The sequence below is a fragment of the Hyperolius riggenbachi genome, chromosome 3 (assembly GCF_040937935.1).
Source record: "Hyperolius riggenbachi isolate aHypRig1 chromosome 3, aHypRig1.pri, whole genome shotgun sequence".
Taxonomy (NCBI): Eukaryota; Metazoa; Chordata; class Amphibia; order Anura; family Hyperoliidae; genus Hyperolius; species Hyperolius riggenbachi.
The window spans coordinates 504,332,828-504,352,496 of record NC_090648.1 but is presented as its reverse complement, the minus strand read 5'-3'; the positions used below and the strand labels follow the sequence as shown (position 1 = coordinate 504,352,496).

The 19,669-nt window shown below is 47.8% G+C and overlaps 1 protein-coding gene across 2 annotated transcripts in view; it reads right to left on the bottom strand.

The window, feature by feature from the left end:
* The window catches only part of SAP30L (SAP30 like), a 28,458-nt gene extending 16,073 nt beyond the window's left edge, over positions 1–12,385 (bottom strand). The window contains exon 1 of one of the 2 annotated variants that reach the window (XM_068278347.1): positions 12,106–12,385. In XM_068278347.1, the coding sequence (XP_068134448.1) occupies positions 12,106–12,297 (192 nt within the window). In that variant the 5' untranslated portion in view covers positions 12,298–12,385. The remainder of the gene's footprint in view (positions 1–12,105) is intronic. The other variant, XM_068278346.1, reaches the window with a different exon arrangement.
* Between the last annotated feature and the right edge of the window lie 7,284 nt (positions 12,386–19,669).

The following is a 19,669-nucleotide window of genomic DNA, read 5'->3' as shown; positions in this document are numbered from 1 at the left end:
CAGAATTATTCGAGCCCTGTCTCGACAAATCTTGCTGAGAACCTTCGGGATCTGGGATAGAGGGGGAAAAGCATACATTAGTCTGATGCTCCAATCTATCGAAAAGGCATCTATCGCCCATGGCCTGTCCTGGGGCCATAGGGAACAAAAGAGTTGACACCTTGCGTTGCTCCTCCTTGCAAATAGATCCACTTCTGGATGTGCCCATGTCATGCAGATCTCCTGGAAAACCTCCGAGTTCAGGGTCCACTCGTCCTGCTTTAGAGCCGATCTGCTTAGGTAATCCGCAAGATAATTGTTTACACCCCTCAGATGCACTGCTCTGATGGATTTTAGATTTTTCTCCGCCCACAATAGGATTTTTGAGGTCTGAGACCATAAAAGATGACTTTTCGTTCCTCCTTGCCTGTTGATGTACGCCACTACACTGGCGTTGTCTGAACGTACTAGAACATGACAGTGGCTGATGTAATTGCAAAAGTGAAGTAGGCCCATCCATACTGCCTGTAACTCTCTGCTGTTTGACGATCTTCCTTTCATCAAAGTGGACCACTGACCCTGTGCTGGTAGTGAGTCTATATGAGCCCCCCATCCCCAGGAGCTGGCGTCTGTTGTCATGATTTTTTCGACTGGAGAAAACCACGGTCGACCTTCGGACAGACGAACTGGATTCTGCCACCAGCTGAGAGCTGCCTTTACTCTGAAAGGAATTAGCAATCTTCTTTCTAAGGACGTCACCTTTCTGTTCCAATTCTTTAGGATCCAATTTTGCAGTATTCTTGAATGGAGTTGTCCCCACTGGACTGCAGGGAAGGAGGAGGTTAGAAGGCCTAGAACCGACATAGCCCTTCTTAGCGTAATGGCACCTGTGGTCTGAAAAGAAAGAACAGTATTAAGAATAGCAGTTATCTTTCTCTGAGGCAAAAACACTTTCTCATCACAAGTAGAAATAACAAAACCTAAATATTCCATAGTCTGTTTAGGTTGAATAGATGATTTAGACCAGTTAATAAGCCATCCTAGAGATTGGAGCAATTCCAGAGCTGAATTAATCTGGATTTTCAAGGAATTTACTGAGTCACCCCAAAACAAAAGATCATCCAGGTAGGCCAAAACATTAATAGATCTTTTCCTCAAAACAGCTAAGACCTCGGACATGACCTTCGTGAACAACCAAGGAGCCGAGGCTAATCCAAAAGGTAAAGCGTTAAACTGGAAGTGCCTTACCTCTTCCTGAATGCTGATGGCAAACCTTAGGAACTGCTGAGACTGTAGCTCTATCGGGATGTGTAGATAGGCGCCCTTGAGATCCAATGATGCCAGGAAGCAATCCTTCTGTAACAGACTTATAACAGAGGTGATATTGTCCATCCTGAATCTTCGATATTTTACGGCCTTGTTCAACCCTTTCAGATTGAGGATGAAGCGGAACTCCCCCTGAGGCTTTTTTACAAGAAAGACCGGTGAATAATATCCCTGAACCCTCTGGCATGATGGGACCTCTCTGATAACTCTTTTTTGTAGTAACATAGTCACTTCGTTTTGTAATGCCATTGTTTGAATCTCTGTCTTTGGCCTTTGATTTACCCAGAACCTTCGAGGGGGGGGGGGGGGGATACTGAAATTCTATGGCATACCCTTCTAACACAATTCTCTGTAACCAGAGATTTTGAGGAAGAAGGAGCCACTGCTCGTAAAAATGGGCCAGTCTTCCCCCCACCGGGATCCTGACGTCATTGTTTATTTTGCTGGGAGGTATGGGCAAAATTTGATTTGGCTTTCTGAGGCCTACTTGGACCCCATCTCTTTCTCGATGAAGTCTTGGGGTCTTGTTCAGGTTTAGAGGAACGAAAGGAGCGTTTGGGTGGAAAGGTCCTCCTTTTAACAGGAAAATTCTTTTTAGCATCAGCAGTTCTTTCCAAAGTCTGCTCTAACTTAGAGCCAAAAAGAAATTCCCCCTCACAAGGTAGACTACATAATTTAGAGCGGGAAGAGTTATCTCCCTGCCACGTCTTTACCCATATACCACGTCTAGCAGAATTTACTAAAGCCGTGGTCCTGGCCGTCAACTTCACCGTATCATCTGCTGCATCAGTGAGATAATTGGTGGAATTGAATAGTTTTGGAAAGTCCTTTAATATCTCCTCCCTAGGAACACCAGAAGCAATCTTGTCCTGTGTTTCCATCAACCAGTATTTCAGGGACCTACCCACTGCTGTTGAAGCTACTGCAGGTTTAAAAGTTAGTGATGAGGACTCCCATGCTCTTCTGAGGAGATTATCCGCTTTTTTGTCAATTGGATCCTTTAAGTTTCCAAAATTTTCGAACTGCAAATCTGTTTTCTTTGACACCCTGGAAAAAGATGGGTCAAGCTTGGGAGATGTACCCCAGAATTTCTGGTCCTCCGCACAGAACGGGTATCTACGATTTAATGACCGAGGCCAAAAGGCTCTCTTTTCAGGTTCATCCCACTCCTTCTTAATCATATTTTTTAGAGAAGAATGAACTGGGATAAAACTGGACTGGGGATCTGACAAACCTTCGTACATCTGATCCAAGGGTGTCAAAGTCCTCTGTTCAACTGTAATACCCATAGCCGTATGCATATCAGATAACAGATTCTTCATTAGGTCCGGAGAAAAAGCAAATTTCTGCCCTTTGTCTGGTCTATCAGATGTATCCTCAGCGGAAATCTCTTCAAAGGAAGATATTTCACCCTCCTCCCCAGAATTTTCTGACTCCTCTGAATCCTCTCCCCTCTTTCTCTTAGGAACAGATAGGGAAGGTATAGGGACAGTGACATCAGGAATAGCCGAAGTGCCCTCCATAGGGGAAGTGCCCTCCAAAGGTGGGATGTCTTCCATAGGATCTGCTACCGCTGATGAGGATGATGCTATAGCAGAATCCTTAATTTCTTTTATGGCTGAAGACATCTCCGAGCGCATCCATCCCATTAAGTCTTTGAAAACTACTGGGGATTCATCCTTGACAATTTTATCTGTACAATACTGACATAATTTCTTAGATGAAGGAGCAGATGATGATATGCGATTATTGCAGATAGCACATCGTCTTTCTTTGGAGGATGATGAGTGTTTACTCAGAGTGGACTGAGATGATTTATCCTTTTCCTTATCTTTGTCAGCTTTTGGAAGTTTAGGCTGAAATATATAGATAAGAAAAAAACTATTAGTCCCCTCAGTGTAACTTAAACAGCATATTCCGCAGAAGAAACACAAACAATGTCTCACCAGAGAGGGTTCAGAGCCAGTCCCTGCAGATTGCAGTGAGGAAAGGCCTGCGGCGTCCTCCATGATCCACCAAACAGCATTGAGTCATGGACAAACAACAGATCTTTTTTAAATCTTACCCTCCTCCTCCTTAATTGCCAGCAGCTGCCTCTGTGTCCAGCAGCCAATCGCCGTAATGATCACCGCTGCGGGCCTGCAATCAGGCCTGATCATGTGACCAGTCATGTGGGACGCCTGCACATGACGTCATCGCGCTTCCGCCGGAACTTCCGGTTAGCGCTCTGCCGTCCATAAAACTTCCGCACTCCAAGGAGAAGCCTCCACCACGCTGGGCGCATAGCACACTGAGTCCCCTGCTCAGCCCGTCATTGCCTGCCCCACACGCTGCACCTGCCACCTGACATGGGAGCACAGAGACCCCTCCATCCGCTCCTGTCCGGGACAGGAAAAACAACTGAGGATCATTGTAAGTGGCTTGTATTTATACATGTACTGCTGTCCATTATGCAAATTTGTTTGTTTAATAGCTTCCTGTCCAGAATTGGGAGGGGAGACAAGTCTCAGAGGAGGGGTGCTGTCCCAGGGACGCTCTGGGAAAGTAAAGTTTTATACATACCTGGGGCTTCCTCCAGCCCCCTTCAGGCTAATCAGTCCCTCACTGTCCTCCACCACCCGGATCTTCTGCTATGAGTCCTGGTAATTCAGCCAGTCAGCGCTGTCCGGCCGCATGCCGCTCCCACAGCCAGGAACATTCTGCACCTGCGCAATAGTGCTGCACAGGTGTAGTATGCTCCTGGCGGCGGAGTGTGTGCATACGCACTACGCCCGACTGGCTCAAGTACCTGGACTCATAGCAGAAGATCCAGGTGGTGGAGGAGGACAACGAGGGAGGCGGCTGGAGGAAGCCCCAGGTCTGTATAAAACTTTAATTTCATCTGTCTCAGGTAGAAAAAAACAAAGTCTTGTAAAAGTAATACCTTTTAATGGCTAACTGATAAAGTTAAATAATGCAAGCTTTCTGGGATCTAGTCCCCTTCTTCAGGCATATTTCTAGATGTTAGCTGTAGTAAAACACTGATGCAGGGAAGCTGCATGAAGATGGCAGTTGTACTGGTTGCTGTTTAGCAGTTAGATGTCAGGTGATCAGCAGGCTGGAGCCAGTGAGCTTATGCAAGCAAACATGAAATCTAGCAGGTTTCTGAAGATAGTGAAGCCAAGTCAATCATTAATTAGATCCCAGAAAGCTTGCATTATTTAACTTTATCAGTTAGCCATTAAAAGGTATTACTTTTACAAGACTTTGTTTTTTTCTACCTACATATATTGTTTGGCTAACACGGTACAGAAACATTTTTACTACTATCTGTCTCAGGTTTACTTTGTTACACAGTAGCACTATACTCTACATATGCTCTCCCCACAGAGCTGCAGGGAATCCGCTGAGAATGCTGTGCACATTGAACACAGAGGTGTTGTCTGTCACCCATAAACCTTGTTCAGATTGTACATGAAGAATGTGTAATAGAGGAAGAATCCCCTCATTCCCCTGCACATCATTCTTACATGTACCCACACTTACATTGCCTAGGGCCTGATAGATGTTCTTTGTTCCGGTTTGTACCTTTTACAAGTACTCTTACCAAGGACTAGTTTTAGTCTAAAGAGAATAAATATAGTAGTCTACATATCCTTCTCACTTCAGTTGTCTTGTAAAATTCCTAAGCGTTGGCAGTTAAGAGACTAATTCCATGTTACATAGTTTTAATCAACAAAATTGTAATATGCAAATTAGAGGAGTCGGAGTCGAGGAGTCGGAGGAATCCTAAACTGAGGAGTCGGAGTCGGTGGATTTTTGGACCGACTCCACAGCCCTGGTTGGAAGGGTCCCCACACACACCTATTGAAGTCAGGTGTTCCCCATATACAGTGCACATTGGAAGCATGCTTGTATTTATAGTGACCTCTCCTAGTTCCGGCCAGCCATCTTGGTGTTAGTATGGTTGAGGTGAGCCAGCTTCTGTGATTAGGTGGACATCGCCCTCATGAACATCTACGTTTCAGATAGGTTGTAATAATGATACGCCCACACTATTCGGCCAATTAAAATGCTTTAAGTTGTTGACGTTGCTGTGATTTGCTAACTGTTCCCTATGGACTTTCACACTGGCTCACCTCAATCATCTTCCTGTCCCTGTAGCTCTGTACTCGCCACTAGAGGTCCAGGCTCCCCTGTCTTCTAATTCCATGCAGTCATCTTACCGTCTCCTGTGCAGCTCTGTAATCGCCACTAGAGGTCCAGTCTTTAGTCATGTGATCACAGTGTAGTCTGGACCTTTAGCGGCAAGCACATTGCTGCACAGAGGTGGGAAGATGGCATAGAAAAAAAAAAAAGTACTACGGGGAAGGCCTTGTGAGCTTAAAATTTAGAAGGTGGACTATTGCAATGCCCTCTATGCAGGCCTTCCAAGTAAAGACTTGCACACTCTGCAGCTAGTACAGAATGCTGCCACAAGGCTGTTAACAAGCCAACCTCACCATTGCCACAACACCAATCATTTGCTCACTACACTGGCTACCCATAAAATGGAAAATAGTCTTCAAAATTGGCATGCTAACATTCAAATCCCTACACGACCTAGGCTCAGATACCTTAAGGATTTGCTGCAACTGCGTCACATCTCCCACAACCTCAGATCAACAGAATCCAATAACTTGACCACCCCCAGAGTCCAACTAAAAACCTGGGGAGCCAGAGCTTTCTGTCATGCTGCCCCTACCCTGTGGAATACCTTGCCAAACTTAATTAAGACAGCTCCAACTCTGAACATGTTCTAGCTTTTATTTAATAAAAAAAAGCCAGAACTTTTGTATATATAAAAGAAAAAAACATACAGATAAGTTAACTTGGCCCTAGACTAAGATACATACACTACACACAGATATATACATATGCTGCGGTTTATGTATGAAGTGATGGGGTATATAATGCATGGTGTATATAGTTGCAGTGTATAGTGGTGGGGGCATATAGTAGTATACAGTCTATACACTCACGCTGCAGTCTATGTATACAGTGAGGGGGGTATATAGCAGTATACAGTATATACTCACACTGTGGTCTATGACAGGCTTGGTGGTACAGAGAGGGGGACACTGTATATACTGTATGGTGTATATAGTGTTGGGGTATATAGCAGTATACAGACACACACGCTGCGATAGATAGATAGATAGATAGATAGATAGATAGATAGATAGATAGATAGATAGCAGTATACTAACACTCTGCGGTCTATGTATATACAATGATGGGGATATATAGCAGTATAGTGTATACTGTATATACCAGGGCTGTGGAGTCGGAGTCGTAGCAATTTTGGGTACCTGTAGTCGGAAGAAAATGCACCGACTCAGACTCCTAATGAATTTAAACTGTAATTAAAATAGAAAATATGATAAAATGTTCTATTTCTCAGATAATAGTCATCATAAATAATTTATACATACAGTAATAGCTGTGCTTAGTCCACAAAAATGAAATAAACCAATCAAAATTATTTACTTGTGCTGCTTCAATAAAGCAGTCAGTCAGATATACATATCTGATTGTGACTGTATATATGATGTGTACACAGGAATCTCTTATATATACACTAAATAACATCTATGCTGCAAGAATAAATCCTGATGTGTAGCCGTGTCACTAATAGAGATGGTCAGTGAGATGGGAATAATTCTGCGTTGATTCTGATTTATGCAAATGTACTTTGCTCATGAAATCAAATAATTTGATATGTTGCTTCAATTTGGTTTGGTGACTACGAATGAAATGGTACCTGAGAAGGATGAAAAGAAACGTTTTATACATATCTGGGGCTTCTTCCAGCCCCCTTCAGGCTAATCCATCCCTCGCTGTCCTCCTACACCACCTGGATCTTCTGCTATGAGTCCTGCTAATTCAGCCAATCAGCGCAGTCCGGCCGCATGCCGCGTCCACAGCCAGGAGCGTTCTGCACCTGCGCAACAGTGATGCGCAGATGTAGTACGCTCCCGGCGGCGGAGTGTGTGCATGTGCACTATGCAAGACTGGCTTGAAGGGGGCTGGAGGAAGCCCCAGATATGTATAAAACTTTAATTTCATCTGTCTCAGGTTTACTTTGTTACACAGTAGTACTATACTCTACATATGCACTCCCCACAGAGCTGCAGGGAATCCACTGAGAATGTTGTGCACATTGAACACAGAGGTGTTGTCTATCACCCATAAACCTGGTTCAGATTATGCATGAAGAATGTGTAATAGAGGAAGAATCTCCTTATTCCCCTGCAGAGTACTTTCACATCACTCTTACATGTACCCACAGTTACATTGCCGAGGGCCTGATAGATGTTCAGATTGTGCATGAAGAATGTGTAATAGAGGAAGAATCTCCTCATTCCCCTGCAGAATACCTGCACATCACTCTTACATCAGTGTTCTCCCCAGGGCTAATTACGTGGGCGGGCCGCCCGGCTGTTTTAAAATCCCGCCCGCCTGGTTTAAAACCCCGCTGGCACCAAGTATTTATCCTCTGAGCAATGATCTTCCAGAAAATGGCCGCCGCGCAGCCTGTAGCCGGGGACACCTTTTGCCGATGTTTCCTCACAGTGGAAGCTCCTCTCCCAGTCTCTAGCAGCGATGAACTGGGCGGGATGAGTCGGCGTCCTCCACCAATAAACGTGCGTCCGCCCCGCCCACCGGCCAATAGGAGGCTGCCTTGCCGTGGACCCGCCCCTCTGCCAGCCAGCGGCGCGCGTGCCAACTGCTAAGACGGATGGTGGGATCTGGAGAATCAGCCGGGATGCCTGCTGATCCGCAGCATGCGCCCTGTCTGACAGCAAGGAGCAAGTGCTGCAGCTGGGGGACACGCTCAGGAAGCAGCCGAGGATCGGATTTTTACAACACACGTAAGGAGCAGGGAGAGGGCACCTACCCTACGGACCTACCCACCTATCCACCAGCCTGACCTACCCACCCATCCACCAGCCTGACCTACCTACCCATCCACCAGCCTGATCTACCCACCCATCCACTAGCCTGATCTACCCACCCATCCACTAGCCTGATCTACCCACCCATCCACTAGCCTGATCTACCCACCCATCCACCAGCCTGACCTACCCACCCATCCACCAGCCTGACCTACCCACCCATCCACCAGCCTGACCTACCCACCCATCCACCAGCCTGACCTACCCACCCATCCACCAGCCTGACCTACCCACCCATCCACTAGCCTGACCTACCCACCCATCCACTAGCCTGATCTACCCACCCATCCACTAGCCTGATCTACCCACCCATCCACTAGCCTGACCTACCCACCCATCCACTAGCCTGACCTACCCACCCATCCACTAGCCTGACCTACCCACCCATCCACTAGCCTGACCTACCTACCCATCCACTAGCCTGACCTACCCACCCATCCACTAGCCTGACCTACCCACCCATCCACTAGCCTGACCTACCCACCCATCCACTAGCCTGACCTACCCACCCATCCACTAGCCTGACCTACCCACCCATCCACTAGCCTGACCTACCCACCCATCCACCAGCCTGATCTACCCACCCATCCACCAGCCTGATCTACCCACCCATCCACCAGCCTGACCTACCCACCCATCCACCAGCCTGACCTACCTACCCATCCACTAGCCTGACCTACCCACCCATCCACTAGCCTTATCTACCCACCCATCCACTAGCCTGATCTACCCACCCATCCACTAGCCTGACCTACCCACCCATCCACTAGCCTGACCTACCCACCCATCCACTAGCCTGATCTACCCACCCATCCACTAGCCTGACCTACCCACCCATCCACTAGCCTGACCTACCTACCCATCCACTAGCCTGATCTACCCACCCATCCACTAGCCTGATCTACCCACCCATCCACTAGCCTGACCTACTTTGCCACCCACCCAACTACCCCCTAGCCTGACCTACTTTACCCCCCCCCCACCCCACTAGCCACCAGCCTGACTTGCCTAACACACTAATCCACCTCACTAGCCACACGCCTGACCTACCTACCCACCCCACCAGCCTGACCTTTTTTTTGAAATTTTGAGTAATGGTTTCTGCATTGGACATCTGGGGTAATGGAAATGCTGCCTAATTATGTGTTTTTGGGGGGAAAACAGTGTTTAATTTTTAAAACCTTTAAGGACATTTTGCCTAACTGTGCTTTAGGGAAAAAAGGGCCCTTTTGAGTTAGTTTTACAATACAGTTGGCTACGCCAATGTCATGGCCACACCCATTTTCCAGCACGTCATGGCCACGCCCACTTTACGCCACCCGGCTACTTTTTCATGCCACCTGGCTGGAAAAAAATTCTGGGGAGAACACTGTACATGTATCCACAGTTACATTGCCTAGGGTCTGATAGATGTTCTTTGTTCCGGTCTGTACCTTTTACAAGTACTCTTACCAAGGACTAGTTTTAGTCTATGATTAAAGGGAATAAATATGGCAGCCTCCATATCCTTCTCACTTCAGTTGTCTTTTAAAATTCCTAAGCGTTGGCAGTTAAGAGACGAATTTCATGTTACATACTTTCAATCGACAAGATTGTAATATGCAAATTAGAGGAGTCGGAGGATTTTTGTACCGACTCCGCCGGGAGCGTACTACACTTGCGCAGCACTGTTGCGCAGGTGCAGAACGCTCCTTGCTGTGGAAGCGGCATGCGGCCGGACTGCGCTGACTGGCTGAATTACCAGGACTCATAGCAGAAGATCCAGGTGGTGGAGGTGGACAGCGAGGGACGGATTAGCCTGAAGGGGGCTGGAGGAAGCCCCAGGTATGTATAGAACTTTTCTTTTCATCCTTCTCAGGTACCATTTAATTCGTAGTCACCAAACCAAATTTTAACAACATATCAAATTATTTGGTACTTATCCGTTAGCCGGGCGCATCCTCTAGGTGGCGACAAAACTCCACCAGAGTTACATCTTTCCCTACTATCCATGTCGGCCTGGAGGGGGAATGGTAATTAGCGCCACCTGCCGGATGCGCCCGGCTAACGGATAAGTACCAATTATTTGATTTCATGAGCAAAAAGAGTGCGTACTTTTACATTTGCATAAATCAGAATCAACGCAGAATTATTCCCATCTCATTGACCATCTCTATTAGTGACACGGCTACACATCAGGTTTTATACTTACAGCATAGATGTTATTTCGTATATATAAGAGATTCCTGTGTACACATCATATATACAGTCACAATCAGATGTGTATATCTGACTTTAAAAATACGGGGACTGCTTTATTGAAGCAGCACAAGTAACTAATTTTGATTGGTTTATTTCATTATTGTGGACTAAGCACAGCTATTACTGTATATATACACATTATTTATGATGACTATTATCTGAGAAATAGAACATTTTATCATATTTTCTATTTTAATTAGTTTAAATTTATTCGGAGTCGGTGCATTTTTTCCCGACTCCGGGCACCCAAAATTGCCCCGACTCCGACTCCAACTCCACAGCCCTGGTATATAGCAATATATAGTGTATATACAGTGATGGGGGTATATAGCAATACATAGTGTATACAGTGATGGTGGTATATAGCAGGGTATATAGCAGTATATAGTGTATATACAGTGATGGGGGTACATAGCAGTATATACAGTAATGGGGGTATATAGCAGTATATAGTGTATACACAGTGATGGGGGAATATAGCAGTTTATAGTGATGGTGGTATATAGCAATATATAGAGTATATACAGTGATGGTGGTATATAGCAATATATAGAGTATATACAGTGATGGGGGTATATAGCAATATATAGTGTATATAGTGATGGAGGTATATAGCAGTATATAGTGTTTATACAGTGATGGGGGTATACAGCAGTATATAGTGTATACACAGTGATGGGGGTATATAGCAGTATATAGTGATGGGGGTATATAGCAGTATATAGTGATGGGGGTATATAGCAGTATATAGTGTATATACAGTGATGGGGGGTATATAGCAGTATATAGTGTATATACAGTGATGGGAGGTATATAGCAGTATATAGTGTATATACAGTGATGGGGGTATATAGCAGTATATAGTGTATATATATATATATATATATATATATATATATATATATAGTGATGGGGGGTATATAGCAGTATATAGTGTATACACAGTGATGGGGGTATATAGCAGTATATAGTGTATACACAGTGATGGGGGTATATAGCAGTATATAGTGTATACACAGTGATGGGGGTATATAGCAGTATATAGTGTATACACAGTGATGGGGGGGGGGTATATAGCAGTATATAGTGTATACACAGAGATGGGGGGGTATATAGCAGTATATAGTGTATACACAGTGATGGGGGGTATATAGCAGTATATAGTGTATACACAGTGATGGGGGTATATAGCAGTATATAGTGTATACACAGTGATGGGGGTATATAGCAGTATATAGTGTATACACAGTGATGGGGGTATATAGCAGTATATAGTGTATACACAGTGATGGGGGGGGGGGTATATAGCAGTATATAGTGTATACACAGAGATGGGGGGGTATATAGCAGTATATAGTGTATACACAGTGATGGGGGGTATATAGCAGTATATAGTGTATACACAGTGATGGGGTGTATATATAGCAGTATATAGTGTATACACAGTGATGGGGGTATATAGCAGTATATAGTGATGGGGGTATATAGCAGTATATAGTGATGGGGGTATATAGTGATGGGGTGTATATATAGCAGTATATAGTGATGGGGTGTATATACAGCACAGTATACAGACACTCACGCTGCGGTCTATGTCCAGCTTGAGGCGCTTCTGGCTGAGGCTCTTCTGGACTCTCTTGCTGAAGGACGCGTTTCCGGCCGGCCGGGCGCAGCGCTCTCCGCCGTCTATCAGGCAGCACGTCTGGCCGTAGAAGGGGGCGGCGGGCGCAGGCGGCCCGTCCCTGCTGTCCTCCTCCGTGCTGAAGCCGTTCATGGCCGCCGGACATGCCGGCCTCTCCCGCACCGACTGCAGCAACCGAGCCGCCAGCACCCTGACAACGGAAATCCCGCCCCCGCCGCCCGCTCACTGGCCGGAGCGCTGGGGGGCGGGGCTGCCTGCCCGCAGCGTGACTCCGCATTGGCTGAAGCTGCTGTCAGTTGGGTGACAGAGGCCACGCCTCTTCCTGGTGGCAGAGCTGCTGAGTAGTGTGCGGCTATGGCTGAGCTGTGCTGCTGTAAACAACAAGTGTTCTGCGGCTACTTGTGGCTGCTGCTGCTCCTCTGCTCTATTCTGCTGCTCTGATGTCCTGCTGCTCTCACCTGCTCTGCTGCTCCTCTGCTCTACTCTGCTGCTCTCACCTGCTCTGCTGCTCCTCTGCTCTACTCTGCTGCTCTCACCTGCTCTGCTGCTCCTCTGCTCTACTCTGCTGCACTGCTCCTCTCACCTGCTCTGCTGCTCCTCTGCTCTACTCTGCTGCTCTCACCTGCTCTGCTGCTCCTCTGCCCTATTCTGCTGCTCTGATGTCCTGCTGCTCTAACCTGCTCTGCTGCACTGCTCCTCTCACCTGCTCTGTTGCTCCTCTCACCTGCTCTGCTGCTGCTTCTCCTCTGTTTTTCTTCTCTACTCTCACCTGTTCTGCTGCTTCCCTCTGCTCTGCTCTCACCTGTTCTGCTGCTTCCCTCTGCTCTACTCTCACCTGTTCTGCTGCTTCCCTCTGCTCTGCTCTCACCTGCTCTGTTGCTTCCCTCTGCTCTGCTCTCACCTGCTCTGCTGGTTCCCTCTGCTCTGCTCTCACCTGCTCTGCTGGTTCCCTCTGCTCTGCTCTCACCTGCTCTGCTGCTTTCCTCTGCTCTGCTCTCACCTGCTCTGCTGCTTCCCTCTGCTCTGCTCTGCTCTCACCTGCTCTGCTGCTTCCCTGTGCTCTGCTCTCACCTGTTCTGCTGATTCCCTCTGCTCTCACCTGCTCTGCTGCTTCGCTCTGCTCTCAGCTGCTCTGCTGCTTCCCTCTGCTCTGCTCTCAGCTGCTCTGCTGCTTCGCTCTGCTCTCACCTGCTCTGCTGCTTCCCTCAGCTCTGCTCTCACCTGTTTGCTGCTTCCCTCTGCTCTGTCCCCACCTGCTCTGCTGCTTCCCTCGGCTCTGTCCTTACCTGCTCTTCTGCTTCCCTCTGCTCTGCCCTCACCTGCTCTGCTGCTTCCCTCTGCTCTCACCTGCTCTGCTGCTTTCCTCTGCTCTCACCTGCTCTGCTGCTTCCCTCTGCTCTGCTCTCACCTGCTCTGCTGCTTCCCTCTGCTCTGCTCTCACCTGCTCTGCTGCTTCCCTCTGCTCTGCTCTCACCTGCTCTGCCCTCACCTGCTCTGCTGCTTCCCATTGCTCTGCTCTCACCTGTTCTGCTGCTTCCCTCTGCTCTCACCTGTTCTGCTGCTTCCCTCACCTGCTCTGCTGCTTCCCTCTGCTCTGCTGCTTCCCTCTGCTCTGCTCTGCTGCTTCCCTCTGCTCTGCTCTCACCTGCTCTGCTGCTTCCCTCTGCTCTGCTCTCACCTGCTCTGCTGCTTACCTCTGCTCTGCTCTCACCTGCTCTGCTGCTTCCCTCTGCTCTGCTCTCACCTGCTCTGCTGCTTCCCTCTGCTCTGCTCTCACCTGCTCTGCTGCTTCCCTCAGCTCTGCTCTCACCTGCTTTGCTGCTTCCCTCTGCTCTGTCCCCACCTGCTCTTCTGCTTCCCTCTGCTCTGTCCCCACCTGCTCTTCTGCTTCCCTCTGCTCTGTCCCCACCTGTTCTGCTGCTTCCCTCTGCTCTGCCCTCACCTGCTTTGCTGCTTCCCTCTGCTCTGGTTTCACCTGCTTTGCTGCTTCCCTCTGCTCTGCCCTCACCTGCTTTGCTGCTTCCCTCAGCTTTGCTCTCGCCTGCTTTGCTGCTTCCCTCTGCTCTGTCCCCACCTGCTCTTCTGCTTCCCTCTGCTCTGTCCCCACCTGCTCTTCTGCTTCCCTCTGCTCTGTCCTCACCTGTTCTGCTGCTTCCCTCTGCTCTGTCCCCATCTGTTCTGCTGCTTCCCTCTGCTCTGGTTTCACCTGCTTTGCTGCTTCCCTCTGCTCTGCTCTCACCTGCTCTGCTGCTTCCCTCTGCTCTGTCCTCACCTGCTCTTCTGCTTCCCTCTGCTCTGTCCCCACCTGCTCTTCTGCTTCCCTCTGCTCTGTCCCCACCTGCTCTGCTGCTTCCCTCTGCTCTGTCCTCACCTGCTCTTCTGCTTCCCTCTGCTCTGTCCCCACCTGCTCTTCTGCTTCCCTCTGCTCTGTCCCCACCTGCTCTTCTGCTTCCCTCTGCTCTGTCCCCACCTGTTCTGCTGCTTCCCTCTGCTCTGCCCTCACCTGCTTTGCTGCTTCCCTCTGCTCTGTCCCCACCTATTCTGCTGCTTCCCTCTGCTCTGTCCCCACCTGCTCTTCTGCTTCCCTCTGCTCTGTCCCCACCTGCTCTTCTGCTTCCCTCTGCTCTGTCCCCACCTGTTCTGCTGCTTCCCTCTGCTCTGTCCTCACCTGCTCTTCTGCTTCCCTCTGCTCTGTCCCCACCTGCTCTTCTGCTTCCCTCTGCTCTGCCCTCACCTGCTCTTCTGCTTCCCTCTGCTCTGTCCCCACCTGTTTTGCTGCTTCCCTCTGCTCTGCCCTCACCTGCTTTGCTGCTTCCCTCTGCTCTGCCCTCACCTGCTCTTCTGCTTCCCTCTGCTCTGTCCCCACCTGTTCTGCTGCTTCCCTCTGCTCTGCCCTCACCTGCTTTGCTGCTTCCCTCTGCTCTGCCCTCACCTGCTTTGCTGCTTCCCTCTGCTCTGGTTTCACTTGCTGTACTGCTCCCCTCTGCTCTCACCTGCTGTTCCCCTGCAGTGCTCTGCCCTCACCTGCTCTACTGCTCCCCTCTGCTCTGCTCTCACTAGATATTTGGGCCCATATGCAATTAACTTTTTCTCTTTAAAATAAGTGTTAAGTATTGTAAAAGTGATAAAGTACCCAAATGCTGGTGAAAATGTATTATCGAAATGATTTGGAGTATAGTCTTGCTTGCTGGGGGTGTAAGGCCTCTTGCACACTGAAAGCGATTCCGATTCAGATTCCGCTTTTTAATCAGTTTTTACATCCGATTCAGATTCAGATTTGCAGTTCTCAGTTTTTACATCCGATTCAGATTTGCAGTTTGCTCCCTGCACACTGCAAATCGGAATCTGAATCGGATGTAAAAACAGATTAAAAAGCGGAATCTATATCGGAATTGCTTGCAGTGTGCAAGAGGCCTAAAAGCCATTTTATGGACAAGTTTGAAAATATCACTCAGGAGAAAAAGTTAAGTGCATATGGCATTGTAGTTCTACAGCTGCAGTCCTACATACAGTGGCTTGCAAAAGTATTCGGCCCCCTTGAAGTTTTCCACATTTTGTCATATTACTGCCACAAACATGGATCAATTTTATTGGAATTCCACTTGAAAGACCAATACAAAGTGGTGTACACATGAGAAGTAGAATAAAAATCATACATGATTCCAATTTTTAGACATTGCCTGATGAGTGCTAATGACTAAATAGAGTGCACCTGTGTGTAATCTAATGTCAGTACAAATACAACTGCTCTGTGACGGCCTCAGAGGTTGTCTAAGAGAATATTGAGAGCAACAACACCGTGAAGTCCAAAGAACACACAAGACAGGTCAGGGATCAAGTTATTGAGAAATTTAAAGCAGGCTTAGGCTACAAAAAGATTTCCAAAGCCTTGAACATCCCACGGAGCACTGTTCAAGCGATCATTCAGAAATGGAAGGAGTATGGCACAACTGTAAACCTACCAAGTCAAGGCCGTCCACCTAAACTCACAGGCCGAACAAGGAGAGCCCTGATCAGAAATGCAATCAAGAGGCCCATGGTGACTCTGGACGAGCTGCAGACATCTACAGCTCAGGTGGGGGAATCTGTCCATAGGACAACTATTAGTAGTGCACTGTACAAAGTTGGCCTTCATGGAAGAGTGGCAAGAAGAAAGCCATTGTTAAAGGACTTCCGAGGCCAAAAAGATGAAAATTACACAATACCTTTTATATATCTGAATCCACGGAGGACGTCCAGCGCGTCCTCCGCACCGTACCGCCGTCATTGCTGCCTTTCTCTTTCCCCCCTGGCTCGGCCCGACCCCACTGAACGGGTCGCATAGGCTTCCACTACTAAGATGGCCGCCGCGGCTGCGCAGTACGCTTTGCCCTTAGTGCGACTGCGCAGCCTTCAGCCCGCCTCCCGCAGCGTACGGATTCCGTAATGCTGCCCAAGCGTATGTCCGTACGCTGCGGGAGGCGGGCTGAAGGCTGCGCAGTCGCACTAAGGGCAAAGCGTACTGCGCAGCCGCGGCTCAAGGCAGCGGCCATCTTAGTAGTGGAAGCCTATGCGACCCGTTCAGTGGGGTCGGGCCGAGCCAGGGGGGAAAGAGAAAGGCAGCAATGACGGCGGTACGGTGCGGAGGACGCGCTGGACGTCCTCCGTGGATTCAGATATATAAAAGGTATTGTGTAATTTTCATCTTTTTGGCCTCGGAAGTCCTTTAACAGAAAAGCATAAGAAGTCCCGTTTGCAGGCTGCCACAAGCCATGTGGGGGACACAGCAAACATGTGGAAGAAGGTGCTCTCGTCAGATGAGACCAAAATGGAACTTTTTGGCCAAAATGTAAAACGCTATGTGTGGCGGAAAACTAACACTGCACATCACTCTGAATACGCCATCCCCACTGTCAAATATGGTGGTGGCAGCATCATGCTCTGGGGGTGCTTCTTTTCAGCAGGGACAGGGAAGCTGGTCAGAGTTGATGGGAAGATGGATGGAGCCAAATACAGGGCAATCTTGTAAGAAAACCTCTTGGAGTCTGCAAAATACTTGAGACTGGGGTGGAGGTTCACCTTCCAGCAGGATAACGACCCTAAACATTAAGCCAGGGTAACAATGGAATGGTTTAAAATAAAATATATCCATGTGTTAGAGTGGCCCAGTCAAAGTCCAGATCTAAATCCAATTGAGAATCTGTGGCAAGATCTGAAAACTGCTGTTCACAAACGCTGTCCATCTAATCTGACTGAGCTGGAGCTGTTTTGCAAAAAAGAATGGGCAAGGATTTCCGTCTCTAGATGTGCAAAGCTGGTAGAGACATGCCCTAAAAGATTGGCAGCTGTAATTGCAGCAAAAGGTGGTTCTACAAAGTATTGACTCAGGGGGCTGAATAATTACGCACACCCCACTTTGCAGTTATTTATTTGTAAAAAATGTTTGGAATCATGTATGATTTTCGTTCCACTTCTCAGGTGTACACAACTTTGTATTGGACTTTCCCATGGAATTCCAATAAAATTGATTCATGTTTGTGGCAGTAACATGACAAAATGTGAAAAATTGCAAGGGGGCCGAATACTTTTGCAAGCCACTGTATATACTACACACTATATACTATACAAACTGTGCTGCTATATACCCCTATCACTGCACTATATACACCATATACTATTTATTCTGCACTGATTTACTCTTGTAAAGTGCTGCAGATGTCAGTGCTATATAAATACATAATAATACAGTAAGGCATTAGACTATGGTAGGATTAGATCAGGGCTGCCTAATCGGTCGATCGCGATCTACGGGTAGATCGTGACTGCCTGATCGGTAGATCGCGGCCCCATGGCCGCGTCCCATTGATTTTTGATAATCTCTCGGCCAATCAGGGGAGGAGAGAGCCGTGGCTGAGAGGCCAGGGGCGGCGCTGGAGCAACATTTCCGCCTCCACTCACGCTGCCCACCAGAGCACTCCCTCGGCCGCCGAGTTTTGCATCTGCCCTCGAGGCAGCCGCGGCTGAGGGAGTGAAGACCAGGACGCCATCGCTGGAGGGCACTGAGACACATATACCCAGCTAACCTATACTGAGGCACATATACCCAGCTAACGTATACTGAGGCACATATACCCAGCTAACCTATACTGAGGCACATATACCCAGCTAACCTATACTGAGGCACATATACCCAGCTAACCTATACTGAGGCACATATACCCAGCTAACCTATACTGAGGCACATATACCCAGCTAACGTATACTGAGGCACATATACCCAGCTAACCTATACTGAGGCACATATACCCAGCTAACCTATACTGAGGCACATATACCCAGCTAACCTATACTGAGGCACATATACCCAGCTAACCTATACTGAGGCACATATACCCAGCTAACGTATACTGAGGCACATATACCCAGCTAACCTATACTGAGGCACATATACCCAGCTAACCTATACTGATGCACATATACCCAGCTAACCTATGCTGAGGCACATATACCCAGCTAACCTATACTGAGGCACATATACCCAGCTAACCTATACTGAGGCACATATACCCAGCTAACCTATACTGAGGCACATATACCCAGCTAACCTATACTGAGGCACATATACCCAGCTAACCTATACTGAGGCACATATACCCAGCTAACGTATACTGAGGCACATATACCCAGCTAACCTATACTGAGGCACATATACCCTGCTAACCTATACTGAGGCACATATATCCAGCTAACCTATACTGAGGCACATATACCCAGCTAACCTATACTGAGGCACATATACCCTGCTAACCTATACTGAGGCACATATATCCAGCTAACCTATACTGAGGCACATATACCCAGCTAACCTATACTGAGGCACATATACCCAGCTAACCTATACTGAGGCACATATACCCAGCTAACCTATACTGAGGCACATATACCCTGCTAACCTATACTGAGGCACATATGTCCAGCTAACCTATACTGAGGCACATATACCCGGCTAACCTATACTGCAGGCACATATACCCAGCTAACCTATACTGAGGCACATATACCCAGCTAACCTATACTGAGGCACATATACCCAGCTAACCTATACTGAGGCACATATACCCAGCTAACCTATACTGAGGCACATATATCCAGCTAACCTATACTGAGGCACATACACCCAGCTAACCTATACTGAGGCACATACACCCAGCTAACCTATACTGAGGCACATATACCCAGCTAACCTATACTGAGGCACATATACCCAGCTAACCTATACTGAGGCACATATACCCAGCTAACCTATACTGAGGCACATATACCCAGCTAACCTATACTGAGGCACATATACCCAGCTAACGTATACTGAGGCACATATGCCCAGCTAACCTTTACTGAGGCACATATACCCAGCTAACCTATACTGAGGCACATATGCCCAGCTAACCTATACTGAGGCACATATACCCAGCTAACCTATACTGAGGCACATATACCCAGCTAACCTATACTGAGGCACATATAC